Source organism: Conger conger, chromosome 10 (assembly GCF_963514075.1).
Source record: "Conger conger chromosome 10, fConCon1.1, whole genome shotgun sequence".
In the NCBI taxonomy this organism is placed as follows: domain Eukaryota; kingdom Metazoa; phylum Chordata; class Actinopteri; order Anguilliformes; family Congridae; genus Conger; species Conger conger.
The window spans coordinates 12,978,906-12,994,200 of NC_083769.1; the positions used below are offsets into that span (position 1 = coordinate 12,978,906).

The 15,295-nt window shown below is 41.7% G+C and overlaps 1 protein-coding gene across 1 annotated transcript; it reads right to left on the reverse strand.

Moving 5' to 3' along the window:
* Positions 1–3,781: 3,781 nt before the first annotated feature.
* fitm2 (fat storage inducing transmembrane protein 2) lies at positions 3,782–10,394 on the reverse strand. The gene is made up of 2 exons (XM_061258390.1): positions 10,198–10,394; positions 3,782–9,425 (listed from the first exon to the last, which is right to left on the reverse strand). Exons 1-2 carry the CDS (start codon positions 10,368–10,370, stop codon positions 8,819–8,821), a joined length of 780 nt encoding a protein of 259 aa, XP_061114374.1. The 5' UTR covers positions 10,371–10,394; the 3' UTR covers positions 3,782–8,818.
* Positions 10,395–15,295: the final 4,901 nt, after the last annotated feature.

Consider the following 15,295-nt stretch of genomic DNA (forward strand, 5'->3'; position numbering starts at 1 on the left):
TGACGACTCTCCTCTCCCGTTTGGTGTCCGTGTATGTGTGTGATGTTTCAGAATTTTCCGTAATAATGTTTTACGACGCAAGCGACAAAATACGAAGTAAAACTACATATAAAAAAGACACTGCTACCTGGGCGAACCAATCAGAATAAGAACATTCCGTAGTAAGGAATTTGTCACAGCATCTCTTATTGCCCCCCACCCCCCCCTTTATGCCTTCATTTTGTTTGATTCCCGGTTGACTTCATGTTGGCTTTTTAATTTATCGGCCGCTTGGGTTCTCATAGTTTTGAGGGAATGCATTAGGTCACTCTCTCTTTCGTGAGTAACCATTAATTTATTTGAAACATCACAAAATGCGGTTTTGCTGTGAAGAGGTTTTTGACGCCTGCCGAGAATGACAGCTCTTTACAGCACCATCCGTTTTGCTCCAATGTGGAGCTGTTTTCCTTTTTAATGGCATGAAAGCACATCTCCTCTCCCTTTTATTTATTTGTATATTATGATTTATTAATTCACCTCTAGCTCTGAAATGTAATTTATCCTTTATCACTTGGGGTTTCCATTGAAGCCAAGTGATCACGGTGAAAGTATCACTGTGACTTTCACTCTCTCTTCTGGAAGCCAGATAGTCCTGCCAGGACACAACTAAGACTGTGATGTACAGTAGACGGGATCTCGCATTAAAGACCTCCTTTAAGAACACTGCATGTGTGATGTACAGTGCAACACAAGCGCACACAATATTCATCCGTCGAATGTTATACAGATAAGAGAGGGAAAAAAACTGCACATTTATTTATTTTCCTTTGTGTCACTCGGAAGAGCGTGAGTAAATATTACTGCGAGTCAGTGCTGAAGACCAGATTCAGTGGAGGGGCGTGGAGGCGTGAAACCAGATCGAGCCACTGAGCTGCAAGGGAGGCAGCAAGGGAACGCAGAATATTGCAGGGAAGAGAAAACGTAGCGTGCCTCCTGATAAGAGCAATTTGGCACCTTGTTAGCCACTTTTCACCAAGTTCACCATTTACACTTAAGATGCAGTGGTCGTGTAAGGTTATGTAGTGTTCATAGGGCACAGCGAATACACTGGCATCAGGCCTGTGAGATGCATTTGCTAATGGGGATCAATAAGAGAAAGTAAATCCTTGACTAGCTCTTGCAGTCCGACAGTCCTACAGTGGGCAGTGACAGTATGTTTTTACAGAAAATGCTGCAGGTATGAGAAGATAAAAACTCCCCCATGCTGCTGTGATATCCGCAAAGCATCTTATAGAACCTGCTGAGATTCTAAGCGGGTTTAAGGTGTGTTTTTGACACTTCTAGTTGGTCATAGCTGGTCTGTGGCTGGTCTTTAGCTGGACAAAGCTGGTTAGGCTAGTAGAGTAAGCTGGTGGTCAAACTGGTTGACTATCTGACCAGTTTAGCTGGTCAGCTTGTTGACCAACTAAAAGCATTGAAAACACATCCAGTTTGACCAGCTTATGCTTGACTAGTTTATGCTGGTTTAAGATGAATTTTCAGCAGGGTTTATAACCTGCAGTTCAGACATTGCTATCTCAGCCTTGGGAGACACAGAGAACCTGGTGAGCCTGTTCAAGTGCTGAAGTAGGATCTGGTTTCCACTGTACATATCAGGTCCTTATACCTGTAATGAGCTAAATAGCTAAACCGATCCCGACTCAACACTCCTACTCAGACAGACTTTTTAGAGAGGGGTTTGACCTTTCTTTATTATTTTAAGTTATAACATGTTGTGTTTGGAGGGGACTTTCCCCTCCCAGTGGCGCAGTTCTCCCGTATTTCATGGCCTGCTGACGGTAAAATGGAGTATAAAGTTTATAAACCTCTTACTGGGCTCTATGGGTTCTTGGCTGTCGATGCCTTTGTCGTTCGACGCTCGAGCCCGTCCTGCTGGCACGCGGGCGGATTAACCGCTCAAAATCTCACAAACGCGAAAATTCCACGATTAAAAGCTAATAGGATTTTCCACGTAACAGAGAAGTAGGACGGTTTCCTGAAATGGACTGTGCGGTACCACTCCTCCCTAAATTATTTACCCTATACTCGATACAATTGTTCGTTTGAAGAAAGCACCTGACTGTACTTTGGAATATGAGCTTGATAGATTAGCCTTAGTATTTTATAGCATATGTCTCTACGAAACACGTAGGGAGTGGCTGTAGAGTGCAATTATTTGCTTTCACTGCCTCTTTAATCCCAAGCATTTATAACGTTTTATTTTAATTTATTTTTTTATTTAAAAAGACAATCAACCAAAGAGAGTAACCAATATGATTTATCAAAGTATAATATTCTCCAAATCCAATCAACAAGGGTTGAAATCTGAAAGATAATGGCCCAGATTTGATAGTTACCACAACACAGTTCTATACATAACAACATTATAAACATTTTGAGCAAGTCTTGCTTTCTTATTATTGATTTTCCTCTATAGTCTCTGGTCGTATCAAAAAGCAGAAATAACAAAAAGGTTTTGACTGACAAATAATTTGAGTGGCAAATAATTACAAATACTTGCTTTTATACAAATGCTATATTTAAAAACCAGTATAAGAGAGATATGTATGCATACACTAATGTCAGATGATATACTGAACTGAACAGCTTCAGTTTTTGTAGAAAACAAGGATATTCTACAGCTGATCCAGCAAAAGAGCTGCATAAAGCAAAGCCTTTATAAGTAATCTACTACGCAACATTAGCCCCAACAGTGACTGACAGAATCAGAGGGTGTGCTATTCCAGCCATATAGGATGGTTTTTACATTTACATAACAAATCAAATGTCATCATAATGTCACATATGATGCTGATAGAGACATAACAAACCTTAAGATATATAAATATCTACAGTCCCCTCCAAAAATATTGGACAGCAAGGTTAATAACTTTTTCTATACACTGAAGACAAATGATTTGAGGCCAATATATGTACATTAGTTGACCGATCTGAATTTTAATTTGAAAAATACCAGCTTTGATTTCGTGGTATTTTTATCTAGATTGGTTAAACAACTTATAAAATATCACCTTTTGTATCAGACCAGCCCATTTTTATGTGAGCAAAAGTATTGGAACATGTGACTGACAGGTGTTTCTTGTTGCCCAGATGTGACCTGTTAAAATGATTGGTTAAACAATAAATCTACTCTACTAATAAGTCTACTCTTGGTTTTAGCCTTGGGGCTTGCCTGAGAAGACTATTTGCGTTAGAAAACATAAAACGATATGAAGACCAGAGAGCTGTCTTTGGGAGAAAAGCAAGCCATTTTGAAGCGTAGAAAAATGGGAAATCTATTGCACAAGCATTTAGGATAGCTTGTAAAACAACTTGGAATGTCCTGAAAAAGAAAGAAACTGCTGCTGTACTGAGCAACAGACAACAAACAGGTCGACCAAGGAAAACAACAGCAATTGATGGCAGATACATTGTGAGAGCAGTGAAGAACAAGCCCAAAACATCAGGGCAGGGGTGAAGGTATCTCAATTAACCGTCTGAAGAAGACTTAGAGAACAGCAATATAGAGGCTATACCACAACATGCAAACCACTCATCAGAAGGTGAGATTACAGTTTGCAAAGAAGTACAGAGATGAGCCACAAAAGTTCTGGAACAAAGTTTTATGGACTGATGAGACCAAGATTAACCTTTACCAAAGTGATGGCAAACCCAAAGTGTGGAGAAAGAAGGGATCTGCTCATGATCAAAAACATACAAGCTCATCTGTGAAGCACGGTGGAGAAAGGGTCATGGCTTGGGCTTGCATGGCTGCTTCAATCTTTATTAATCATTTATAAACTTTATTTATAAACTCATGATGGTAGTAGCAGGATGAATTCAATATACAATAAATTGTAGACTTCTGCCAACTTACAGAGGAATGCGTCCAAACTAATTGTGAGGAACTTCATTATGCAGCAAGACAATGACCTAAAACACACTGCCAACACAACAAAGGACATCATTAGGGAGAAAAAGTGGAAGGTTTTAGACCGGCCAAGTCAATCACCAGACCTTAACCCAATTGAGCATGCATTTTACCTCCTGAACAGGAGAATGAAGGGGAAAAAACCCTGAAACAAACAACAACCATGGGTCGCAGGCTTGATGCAGTTATTGCAAGTAAGGGATATGCTACCAAATATTAAGTGTTATGATACCAAAGGTGTTATGTTCCTAGTAGTTTAACACATCTAGGTGTTGTCTCGTATCTTTTTATCTCAACCCAAAATGTATTCAGTTTATTGCAAAGACAAAGGACTTGGCCTGGCTGTTCCAATACTTTTTGAAGGGACTGTATATTGACATGCGTATGCAGTGTTTATGCAAATATACAGTACTGCTCATGTATGAGTCTGACACGTATCCAAAACTGTTGCCCGAGTAACTAACTACCCTTTACGACAACTTTGGACTTACACATCCTTGTTATACATGATGCTTGTTTGTAAAAACAGACTTCTGTCCATGTGAAAATGTTGGTATAAAAACAGACCGCTTTCCGAATGATGTTGGTATAAAAACAGACCACTGTCCGTATGATGTTGGTATAAAAACAGACCGCTGTCCGTATGATGTTGGTATAAAAACAGACCGCTGTCCGTATGATGTTGGTATAAAAACAGACTTCTGTCCATATGAGAATGTTGTTATAAAAACAGACCGCTGTCTGTATGATGTTGGTATAAAAATAGACCGCTGTCCATATGATGTTGGTATAAAAACAGACCGCTGTCTGTATGATGTTGGTAAGCGGTGGCTCAGGCTAATCTTCACTGGAGCTTAAAATGCGGCATACTTTTGAGCCCAGGAAGGTAGGGAAAGGATCACAGGCGCACAATGTACAAATATTCATGTCTAAGTGTTTTTTTTGTCTGTGTTGCTTATGTTATAGATATTATTTTCTAGTAGAGGGGGGATCCCAGGATTGTTGCGGCAACATTAGCATCAATGTGCATTACAACGAACCAGAGAGGCGCTGAGGTCCACTTGTTTCACAAGAAGCCACTGTGTCCTATGTACTCCAGACAATGCACACGGTCTAAACCACGAGTAGGCTACACCGTTTCACTCAAACCAAAACCTAAACCCCTTTACCGAGCTCTCACCAGGCCTGTATTTCAAGGCTTAGACAAATCTCACAAGCAAGAAATCAACCACTTCTTGGAAAATGAAATCCTAGTTGTTCTACGTGGCTACTATACTTTACAATAGTATTTTTTTAATTTGTATTTTTTATTTTTATATTTATAAATATGCATTTATTTATGGTGCTTTTATGATGTTTGTTCATAAGCCTTAATTTGTTCAGTTGCCATCAATAATGATAAAATAAAAATGAAAAATGTTAAACTGAAGTTTCTGTGCAAGCTTTGTTTTCTGCAGTTGTTTGGACTGCCATTCTTTAAGTAAATGCAGGTAAGTCCCTAAGTCATGTCCATGGGTTAGTGACAACTAAGGGATTCAAGTAAATGCAGTTTTTTACCTCAAATTTTATTTCAGCAAATGTAATTTATTTTCATTTAGAATCACTTGAAGACATCAGGCACAAATGTCATATTGGATAACAGATGAATTTCCAAATATTGTTGTGTTCTCAACTCAATCAATTGAAATTATGCATTTTTACTACAAAAAAATGTGTGTTATCCAACCTAACTGAAATTGTTACCCAGAGTCATTGACCCATATTCATACACTATATTGCCAAAAGTATTCGCTCGTCTGCCTTCACACGCATATGAACGTGAGTGACATCCCATTCTTAAACCATAGGATTTAATATGATGTCGGCCCACCCTTTGCAGCCTTCTAGGAAGGCTTTCCACAAGGTTTAGGAGTGTGTTTATGGGAATTTTTGACCATTCTACCAGAAGTGCATTTGTGAGGTCAGACACTGATGTTGGACGAGAAGGCCTGGCTCGCAGTCTCCGCTCTAATTCATCCCAAAGGTGTTCTATCGGGCTGAGGTCAGGACTCTGTGCAGGCCAGTCAAGTTCTTCCACACCAAACTCGCTCATCCATGTCTTTATGGCCCTTGCTTCGTGCACTGGTGCGCAGTCATGTTGGAACAGGAAGGGGCCATCTCCAAACTGTTCTCACAAAGTTGGGGGCATGAAATTGTCCAAAATGTCTTGGTATGCTGAAGCATTAAGAGTTCCTTTCACTGGAACTAAGGGGCCGACCCGAACTCCCGAAAAACAACCCCACACCATAATCCCCCCTCCACCAAACTTTACACTTGGCACAATGTAGTCAGACAAGTACCGTTCTCCTGGCAACCGCCAAACCCAGACTCGTCCATCAGAGCGCCAGACGGAGAAGCGTGATTTGTCCCTCCAGAGAACACGTCTCCACTGCTCTCGAGTCCAGTGGCGGCGTGCTTTACACCACTGCATCCGACGCTTTGCATTGCGCTTGGTGATGTAAGGCTTGGATGCAGCTGCTCGGCCATGGAAACCCATTCCATGAAGCTCTCTACGCACTGTTCTTGAGCTAATCTGAAGATCACATGAAGTTTGGAGGTCTGTAGCTATTGACTCTGCAGAAAGTTGGCAACCTCTGCGCACTATGCGCCTCAGCATCCGCTGACCCCGCTCTGTGATTTTACGTGGCCTACCACTTCGTGGATGAGTTGCTGTCTTTCCCAATTGCTTCCACTTTGTTATAGTACCACTAACAGTTGATTGTGGAATATTTAGTAGTGAGGCAATTTCAAGACTGGACTTATTGCACAGGTGGCATCCTATCACGGTACCGCGCTGGAATTCACTGAGCTCCTGAGAGCGACCCATTCTTTCACGAATGTTTGTAGAAGTAGTCTGCATGCCTAGGTGCTTGATTTTATACACCTGTGGCCATGGAAGTGATTGGAACACCTGAATTCAATGATTTGGATAGCTGAGTGAATACTTTTGGCAATATAGTGTATGTAGTCTCATGAGGTCATGGTTTCAATATATGCTCAAATAACAGATGTTTATAACTGTGATGTACAGAAGGGCATCTCTGCATGCACAATACGTTGAACCTTGAAGTTGATGGGCTACAGCAACAGAAGACCACTCCTGTCAGCTAAGAACAGGAAGATGAGGCTACAGTGGGCACAGGCTCACCAAAACTGGATATCTAAAGACCGGAAACACATTGTGTGGCCTTTTGGATCTCCTGAATTCTGCTGTGACCTGCAGATGGTAGGATGATAATTTGGTAAAAATGGCCATCCCATCGTGGACCATAAAATAAGGGGCCTGACTTCAAACATTCCACCAGCCATTACCAGTTTAATAGGATGCACTGCAAACAGGTTTACTTCAGTTAATATTATACATGAGACTTTGTTTTGAGAAACACCAGCTTGGCAACAATGGCTTAAACTGTACCATGCGTCTATACGTCAACATTCAAAAATGAAATAAATAGGCCAGTTGCTTACATTGATTCTGCCACAAATTACAGAATAGGTGTATGAAAAACAATTACTCTTGCCTAAATGTTTTATTCATAAATTAATTAAACTTGATCATAAATGCCTCCCGCGTATTATATCACCCTCACTTTAATGTAAATGTCCATTTCAAATAGAGACTGACAGCCTGGTGAAGCACTCATTTTTGTGCCAGTGCAGTATACTAAAAGTACAGGCGTACTTTCAGTGTGAAACATTGCAGAAGCTGCCAAACAAGGATTAGGTCAATTAATTTTTCAGAATGTCAATGTACTGATTTCTGAACAACAAACCAATTCATCTGTTACTATACTGTGAAGAAAATTCCTGCAGACACTGTGGCCAGCAGGACGTGGAGTTGAGTAGCACTGACGTACAGGATGGTAGATTGCCAGGAACAGGTTTTTAAATTTCATTTAGTGCTTTCCTATTAATTCATTCCAGTGTAATTTTCCATATACATAAATGTTACCAAGCATTAAATATCTACAAGTTGCTTTTATGGCGACCCTCTTACAATACAAGGATATACTGCCAGACAAAATGTCCTGTGTCCAAGGCAAGAATTACAATTTTTCTTTTAAAATCAATGTGACCGTTACCCACCATAGTATATACCACGCATAGCACTAATCTCAGATTACCCCCAAAGTCATTTTAAGTAAAGCAGCTGACGGCTGCTGCCACCCTGGACATTGGGACTGGAAACCAATCCCCTTGGCGTTAAATGACCTTTGAGAGAATGAAGGAAGTGGGGGGAGGGGGGCTGGACCCTATACAGCAAGACACAGTCAGAGGGCTCATTCCAATTGCTTACTTTTCCCCTCTTTTTTTATTTGCCTTCCTTTACGTACTCCTCCTAGCTCCACCCATTGGGAGAGGCGAGCGGAAAAAAAGTGATGACGGGGAAATGTATAAAATGTGAATCAGGCAAATGGAACGCCCTTGGCTCCTTCAAACGTCAGACTGAAGCCCTGTCAGTTACAGACGAGGCAAATGAGTGGCAGATGGGGAGAGGCTGATCCACAGGTCACAGAAATATGCGGAATACTTAATATTACAAAATACTTCTGTAAAGGATGCACTCATGTCTCCATAGTCCTAACTTCTACTTCTAGCTCCTAGAAGGAACATTTAACTGGTTGGAAGGTCCTTAAAGATGGCGGACCTCTGTCAGGAGCAAGGAAATGGGGGAAAAAAAGAGGTGAAAAATAAGTGACTGGAATGAGCCCCATGTTTTTGCAGTGTAGTGTAGGTAGCAGTAGTAGATTCTGCCACCAGCGATGTAGAGTATGGTTGGGTGTGTCCCGCAGGTAATAACCTACTTGGTCTAAGCAGTGCATACCCAGTCTAAGCTTGTCTCTTCTGCGGTGTCTGAAGCGGGGGGAGGCCTGGGGAGAGGGGTTTGGGGTACCACACCTGGTACGTGAGGTACCACCCCAGGATGGCGCAGGAGGTCCCCAAAAGTTTGTGAGATATGGTGTGGAAGTAGATGGCGGTGCAGGCAAACATCCATATCCACATAACCAGGATGCCGTTGAGGGCGAGGTAGAGCAGGTCGAGGGCCAGGCCCATGTAGGCCGGACCCCCCCGGCCGGAGTCCTTCAGCTGGACCATGGGGGCCATTTCTTCTACGATCACCAGGGCGGAGTAGGCCAGGATGAAGGAGTGGCCGGAGATGTCGAAGCCGTGCCAGGTGAGGCCGGCCCTCCTGCAGTCGGCCTTGCAGGTGAACTCGGGGCGCAGGCCCTGCAGGGCTCTGGACTCGTAGCAGCCGCCCGTGGCGTCCTCGATGTAGAAGAAGGAGTGCGTGCAGGCGTACCACACCCCGGTGGCGACCGCCAGCGAGCTCAGACGCCGCAGCACGAACGGCAGGCCTCTGTCGCCCGCGTTGGAGAGGGTGATGAACGGGAAGAGGAGGAGGAGGGTCCACCCCCAGGACACTTTCACAAAATACCTGAGGAGACACGCACACATGCACACAAGTAGGCCACGTGCATACACACACGCGCACGCACACACACACACGCACACACGGTCACTAGCCATAGTCATGTACGTACTCATAGACTAGCTGACTAGTTAAAACCTAGGGTTCCCAAACTGGGCTACTGCTGGATAAATGGAAATTGAATATTTTATTTGTTTTGTATTTACATACTTTAACAATTACTTTTTTTATACTTTTAGATTACATGAACCTTACTACGTTCAGTTTCTTGACAACAACATTATGAACATGTATTAAAATAATATTCGCATTTTGTAACATATCTTATATACAGATTCATAATATAATGACATCACTATTAAAACGTACTTCGTGTGATGTACCTTAATAAAACTGATACTACCTTGCAACATAGCTAGCTAGTTAGTGTTTAGTGGGTGTTGACTGCTGGGAGGGGGATTCGTAGCCACAACAACGTGGCATTAATTCCTGAATCCTTGCTGTAAATTACGTTAACTTGCAAGATACGTACGTTCAGTGAAATAATGTTATCGAGGTTATGTCTTTTCTGCAAATCGGCAAAGGGCACTATTAGTAAAACGCCACAGTCACACAGGTTTAGCTGACCGGCTGAGTGTTTGAACTAACTAAGTAGGTACATTTTAGTTAGAACGTTCACCACCGGGAGAAATGCTGCGATAGACCAATATTTAATTTAATATTCGCAAATCCTGAAATAGCTAAATTAGCTGGCTAACTTAGCACGCCAGCTACTTACACGTTCAGAACATTCCTGCTGTTACTGAAATAGGTCTCCGGAATTAACTGCAGCTCCTTCACAATGGATCCCACCACTGAAATTACGAAAAATAACCACGCAAAATTCTGGCGAATGTGTGTTTTCCTCCACAAGGACACAAGCTTCAACACCAAAATATCCATCGCTGACATGTTTCCGGCTACTACTAGTTTAGTTAACGTCAAAACTATGCACGAGGGTTTCTATTCAGACACAGAGCAAGATTATTGGATGAAATATGACACATTTACGAATTGGCCAATGGGAAAGCCGTTGCCATGTTGCGATGGCGTCGACTCATTTTTCTCCGAATAGTCAACATGTTGAACAATGATTGGTGTACATTATTTAGGTGAGTTTAAGAGCCAATTAAATTAATTACGTTGACTTAATACTGTTTTACACCAGAGGCCCTCCCACAGGGAAATCCCTGTTTAAACTTGTCGATGATTCGCGCAAAGGGCAGAGACGTAATCCTGTGCAACTTGTCACCTACTTTCCCAAATTTAAAAAATAAAGAAATTAATTGAGGCACCGCCAGGAATTTTGGGTCACATGAAGACAACTCACAAAGATCTCCCACCACTGTACACAGTAACCACAACTCCAGAACATCATAATCGACCCATTCAACACGCTAAATAACACTATCTGCTATGGAAAACATTTACTAATCATATGTTCCGCCGGTTTTGAATCAGTGCTAAGAAATCAGGAATTACGATTTAGATTATTCAAAGAAAAAGGGCCTACCACATAAATCCACGAAAATATTCTGGTCTATTTTAATCACACTACCAAACCGCTTATATCCTATAGGTGTTTTCAACAGGATAAGGCTACTCTATACTAAAATGCAGGGACATTTTCCGCAGGTGTTTAAGCAGGGCAATCATGTTTATTTGTTGCATTGACTATCGATTGCATATCACTGTGTCTCAGAAGGCATTTTTATAGAAAAAAAATACACACACACCTACATGTATCATTTCTAGGATATACATTCCTAATTTGCCATGCAGCATAATTCCTGTTATGAGAGGACTTAATTCTGCAGCAGCTGACTACAGCAGAGGTGCCCCTGGTCAACAATTCGTCCTCTTGTTTGCTGACTCATATCTAAAGACCTCCGTCATGCCAGCAGGTGGCAGTATAAATTATGAAAGATATTTATTTTTCTGAAGACTTGCCCTTGTCGGGCATTATTCACAGAACGCAGGGGAAGCAATACAATGTTACAAAATAAAAATAACATGAGAAAAAATATTAATGAATTGTGAGCAAATACAAGTCTAAAGTGGAAATCTCTGATAAAGATTAAGGCAAACATTCAGTAAAATGAACTGACAATGTAACATTTTAAAAATATAATTCCTACATGGTTCACCTAATATGGATGCAAATACTCGCAAATTAAAGCTGACAGTCTGTACTTTAACTTCATTTGACAAATCCAATGTGCTGGAGTACAGACCCAAAACAACAAAAATTGTGTAACTGTCCAAATACCTACGGACTGCCCAATGTTTAAACATACGGGCAGCACGGTGTTGCAGTGGGTAGCACTCATAGGTCCTTGGTTTGAGTCCTGGCCTGGGCCTTTCTGTGTGCATTCTGCATATTCTCCCCATGTCCGTGTGGATTTTACATATCATTACCAGTGACAGGGTTTTGGCATATTCTCAAACTACAGCTTCTAGTTATATAAGGGTGAGGATAGGAATATGATTTCAAGTAGAACTCTTGATTTTTTTTTTTTTTTTTTTTTTTTTGCTGTTTTTGATCATTTTGATCTATTTATAGGTCAGGCAGTAAGTCCATATTCCTCTGGTCTCACTCTCGTTGTCTCTGGACTTGGCAGGTGTGGCTCTCTGAATTTTCCAAACTGTCTTGTGCTTGGCCACTCTTTTTCAAACTTCTCCTTCTGCAGCCAGACAAGATGAGAAACAGATGTTTTAAATGACAAAGCCCTGGGTTTCAATAACATCTCGGGCAGTGCAGGTATGTCACAATAAACTAATAAATATCCAAGCTGAATTTGCTTGATCTTCAGTTCCATGAGGCATAACTTTGTGTAGCACTGTAGAATACAAGTCCTTCCTGCTGTAAAAAAAAGAAAAAAAAGACTGTTGCTACATTGTGATTTTCTGACAATGTTCCATTTACTCTATTTCATTGAAGCCGGTTACTGAAGTGAGTATTATTGCCCAAACTGGCCATCCAAAAGCATGACATTGATGTGTATGTCATGTTGATGCATATTAAATGATTATAAAAACACATGCACATACAGTCACTGAGCACTTTATTATGTAGACCTGTACACCAGCTTGTAAATTCAAATATTTAATCTGCCAGACATGTGGCAGCAGTTGAATGCAGAAAAACATGCAGACATGGTCAAGAGGTTTAGCTGTTTTTCAGGCCAAATGTCAGAATGGGGAAGAAATGTGATCTAAGTGACTTTGACCGTGGAATGATTGTTGGTGCCAGACAGGGTGGTTTGAATATCTCAGAAACTGCTGATCTTCTGGGATTTTCACGCACAACAGTCTAGTTTGCAGAAAATTGTGCAAACAGCAAAAAACATCAGTGATCAGCAGCTCTGTCGGCAAAAAAAGAGAGGTCAGTGGAGAAGCGTGAGACTGGTCAAAGCTGACAGGAAAGGTGACAGTAATGCAAATAACCAAAATTACAACAGTGGTATGCAGAAGAGCATCTCTGAACACACAATGCATAATAAGTAATAAATACCGAATAAAGTGCTTAATGAGTGTACATTTGTCTGTACGTGTGTGTGTGCTTACACATCATTTTCAGTTCACAAGAGTCACACAGTGTCTATTAGTGTATTGCCCCTGACTCTCAGAGTGTATTTCTCTAGGATATGGCCTCTACTCTAAATACAAAGGCCAGGCAAGATGCCCATTGTCAGTGTACTGTAATAGTGAACTCCATTACCATTACTGTGAAAAGGGGTGAGATGGCAGATTGCATTATCTTTTCCATCTCATAGCTGTCCATGCTAATGATAACTGAGTTAGCTCAACAGTACCCCGGGCAGTCAGCCCAGTATCAATATAAAAATATCAGTTAATGTGGTCAATTGAATTGTTCTGAGTGAATCTGTCCCTCCTATGCTGCGTGTTTGCAGTGATGTTTTAAAGCTGTGACGATAAAGTTTGTCACTGTACCTGCATTGGAAATTCTGCCTAATATATGGAAATATATTAATGGGTAATGATATTCCTTTGCCTCCTTTTTTCCCCATCTGAAGAAGATCAGTGAACTGTAAGGTAAAGGTAATTTCATGTGTCTTGAATATCTAGATAATATCCGGTTAGAGATTTTCCACATTAAACTGCAGGTGTAAGTGCACCGATGACGCATTAAGAACAGATTCAAATCCGACCGTCCAAAACACTTCAGGTGGTGATTTGAGATGCGGGACAGAGGTCTCTCCAAGATGCATATGACAACCGAAACACAATACAGAGCTCCTGTAGGACATATCCAGAGAGAGTACATGGGTTTGGACAGTTACTGCACACAGTAAAGGTGGAAGGTCTGACCTGCTCCTGGAGCGTAGATGTCTGAGCTCAGACAAGCTATCAGCACTAGCTGGTTGACCAGCTCATACCCAGCTAGACTAGTTTTATGACCAGCTTGGTTATGCAAAGATAGCTTTGTTTAATAATTCTCCATCTGTTTTAGGGGCTGCCTGTAGCGGCCTGTAGTGTAATGGTTAAGGTACATGACTGGGACCCACAAGGTCAGTGGTTCGATCCCTGAGGTAGCCACAATGAGATCCACACCGCCGTTGGGCCCTTGACTTTAACTTTAGGTTTAAGCAGTTGTCATAAGGTATATGTATGTGGTGCTGAGGAACGGCAATTATTCGGCAAATGTTCCATTGTGGAGACGGGCCCAGTGTGAACTTGCAATGGAGTGTTTGGAGTGATAGTTTGGGGTGTTCTGCAGCGTTACAGCTGCTGGTGCCGTACTGTAATATGTGTGTTTGTGTGTGTATGCGTATGTGTGTGGATATGTGGACCTGGGATCCCCGACAGTTCTGTACAGGAGGAGTTTTGGGCACGGTGACGTCAGGTAGTCCTTTCTTCCCGATACCGTGTTGTCATGATGACATGCCACAACTGATCTTGCTCATATTTTTATAGTTAATAAAAAAAAAATCATGAATGGAGATGGAATAATACTGATTATTGAATCAGCCAATCAGAGGACATCATAGTGTCTAGACAGTGGACATTTGCATTCCTGCCTTATAAACCCCAATGGCCTTTCTACCTCATGACAATTGCTGCATTCATATTTAATTTGGAAGTACTGAATTCATTTTATCTAATTCTATACCAAGTTATGACACCCTGTTGCAATTTGAATTATATGTTACTGTGGCAAAGTCTTGCTGCCAATGTAAGAGATGCAGGCTATGACACATCTTACAAAATACACAATGAGCCAGTATGTATCTGTCCATATGGCGGGCAGCTGTGTGTCATCCCGTACGTACCGTCCCGTACGTGCCATCCCGTATGTGCCGTCCTGTATGTGCCATCCTTTGTGTACCGTTCTGTGTGTACCAAAATGTTGCAAAATTACCAACAAACACAACAATGACTACAAAATGAGTTGCCCGATGAAGAAGATTCAAGGAATATCCTGTCCAAGGAACCGAAAATAAATCTTGTTCACCCCAGTACTCTTCTCCCCAGTACTTCTCTCCTTTCAGACAGAATTCCCAGGGAAGCATCATCAGCAGCTCTCAGGGTGTTGGCCCACAATTCAACACTGTGCTCAGAGAGACCTCAGCCTTTATTTCATTTCACATCCTCCCAAGGTAAACTTGTAAAAAAAGGGGCAGATTGAAACATTGTGTTTCGTTAGACAGGCTTGTAAACCTGGCTTTCGCAGACACAGATGGGTCAATAATGGTGTGCTTTAGTGTCTGAGGACATAACGTCTAGACTTGGACAAGTGATGTCATAATCCCACCAGGCGGCTGGGAGGGGGGTGTGGGGGCCTGTTGTCTGAGGCATGACCCACTTCAAACTTC

Coding starts and splice junctions, on each gene's coding strand:
- fitm2 (XM_061258390.1), bottom strand. CDS start 10,370: ATGTCAGCGATGGATATTTTGGTGTTGAAGCTTGTGTCCTTGTGGAGG. Junction 9,426..10,197: donor AGCAGGAATGTTCTGAACGT/GTAAGTAGCTGG, acceptor GTGTCTCCTCAG/GTATTTTGTGAAAGTGTCCT.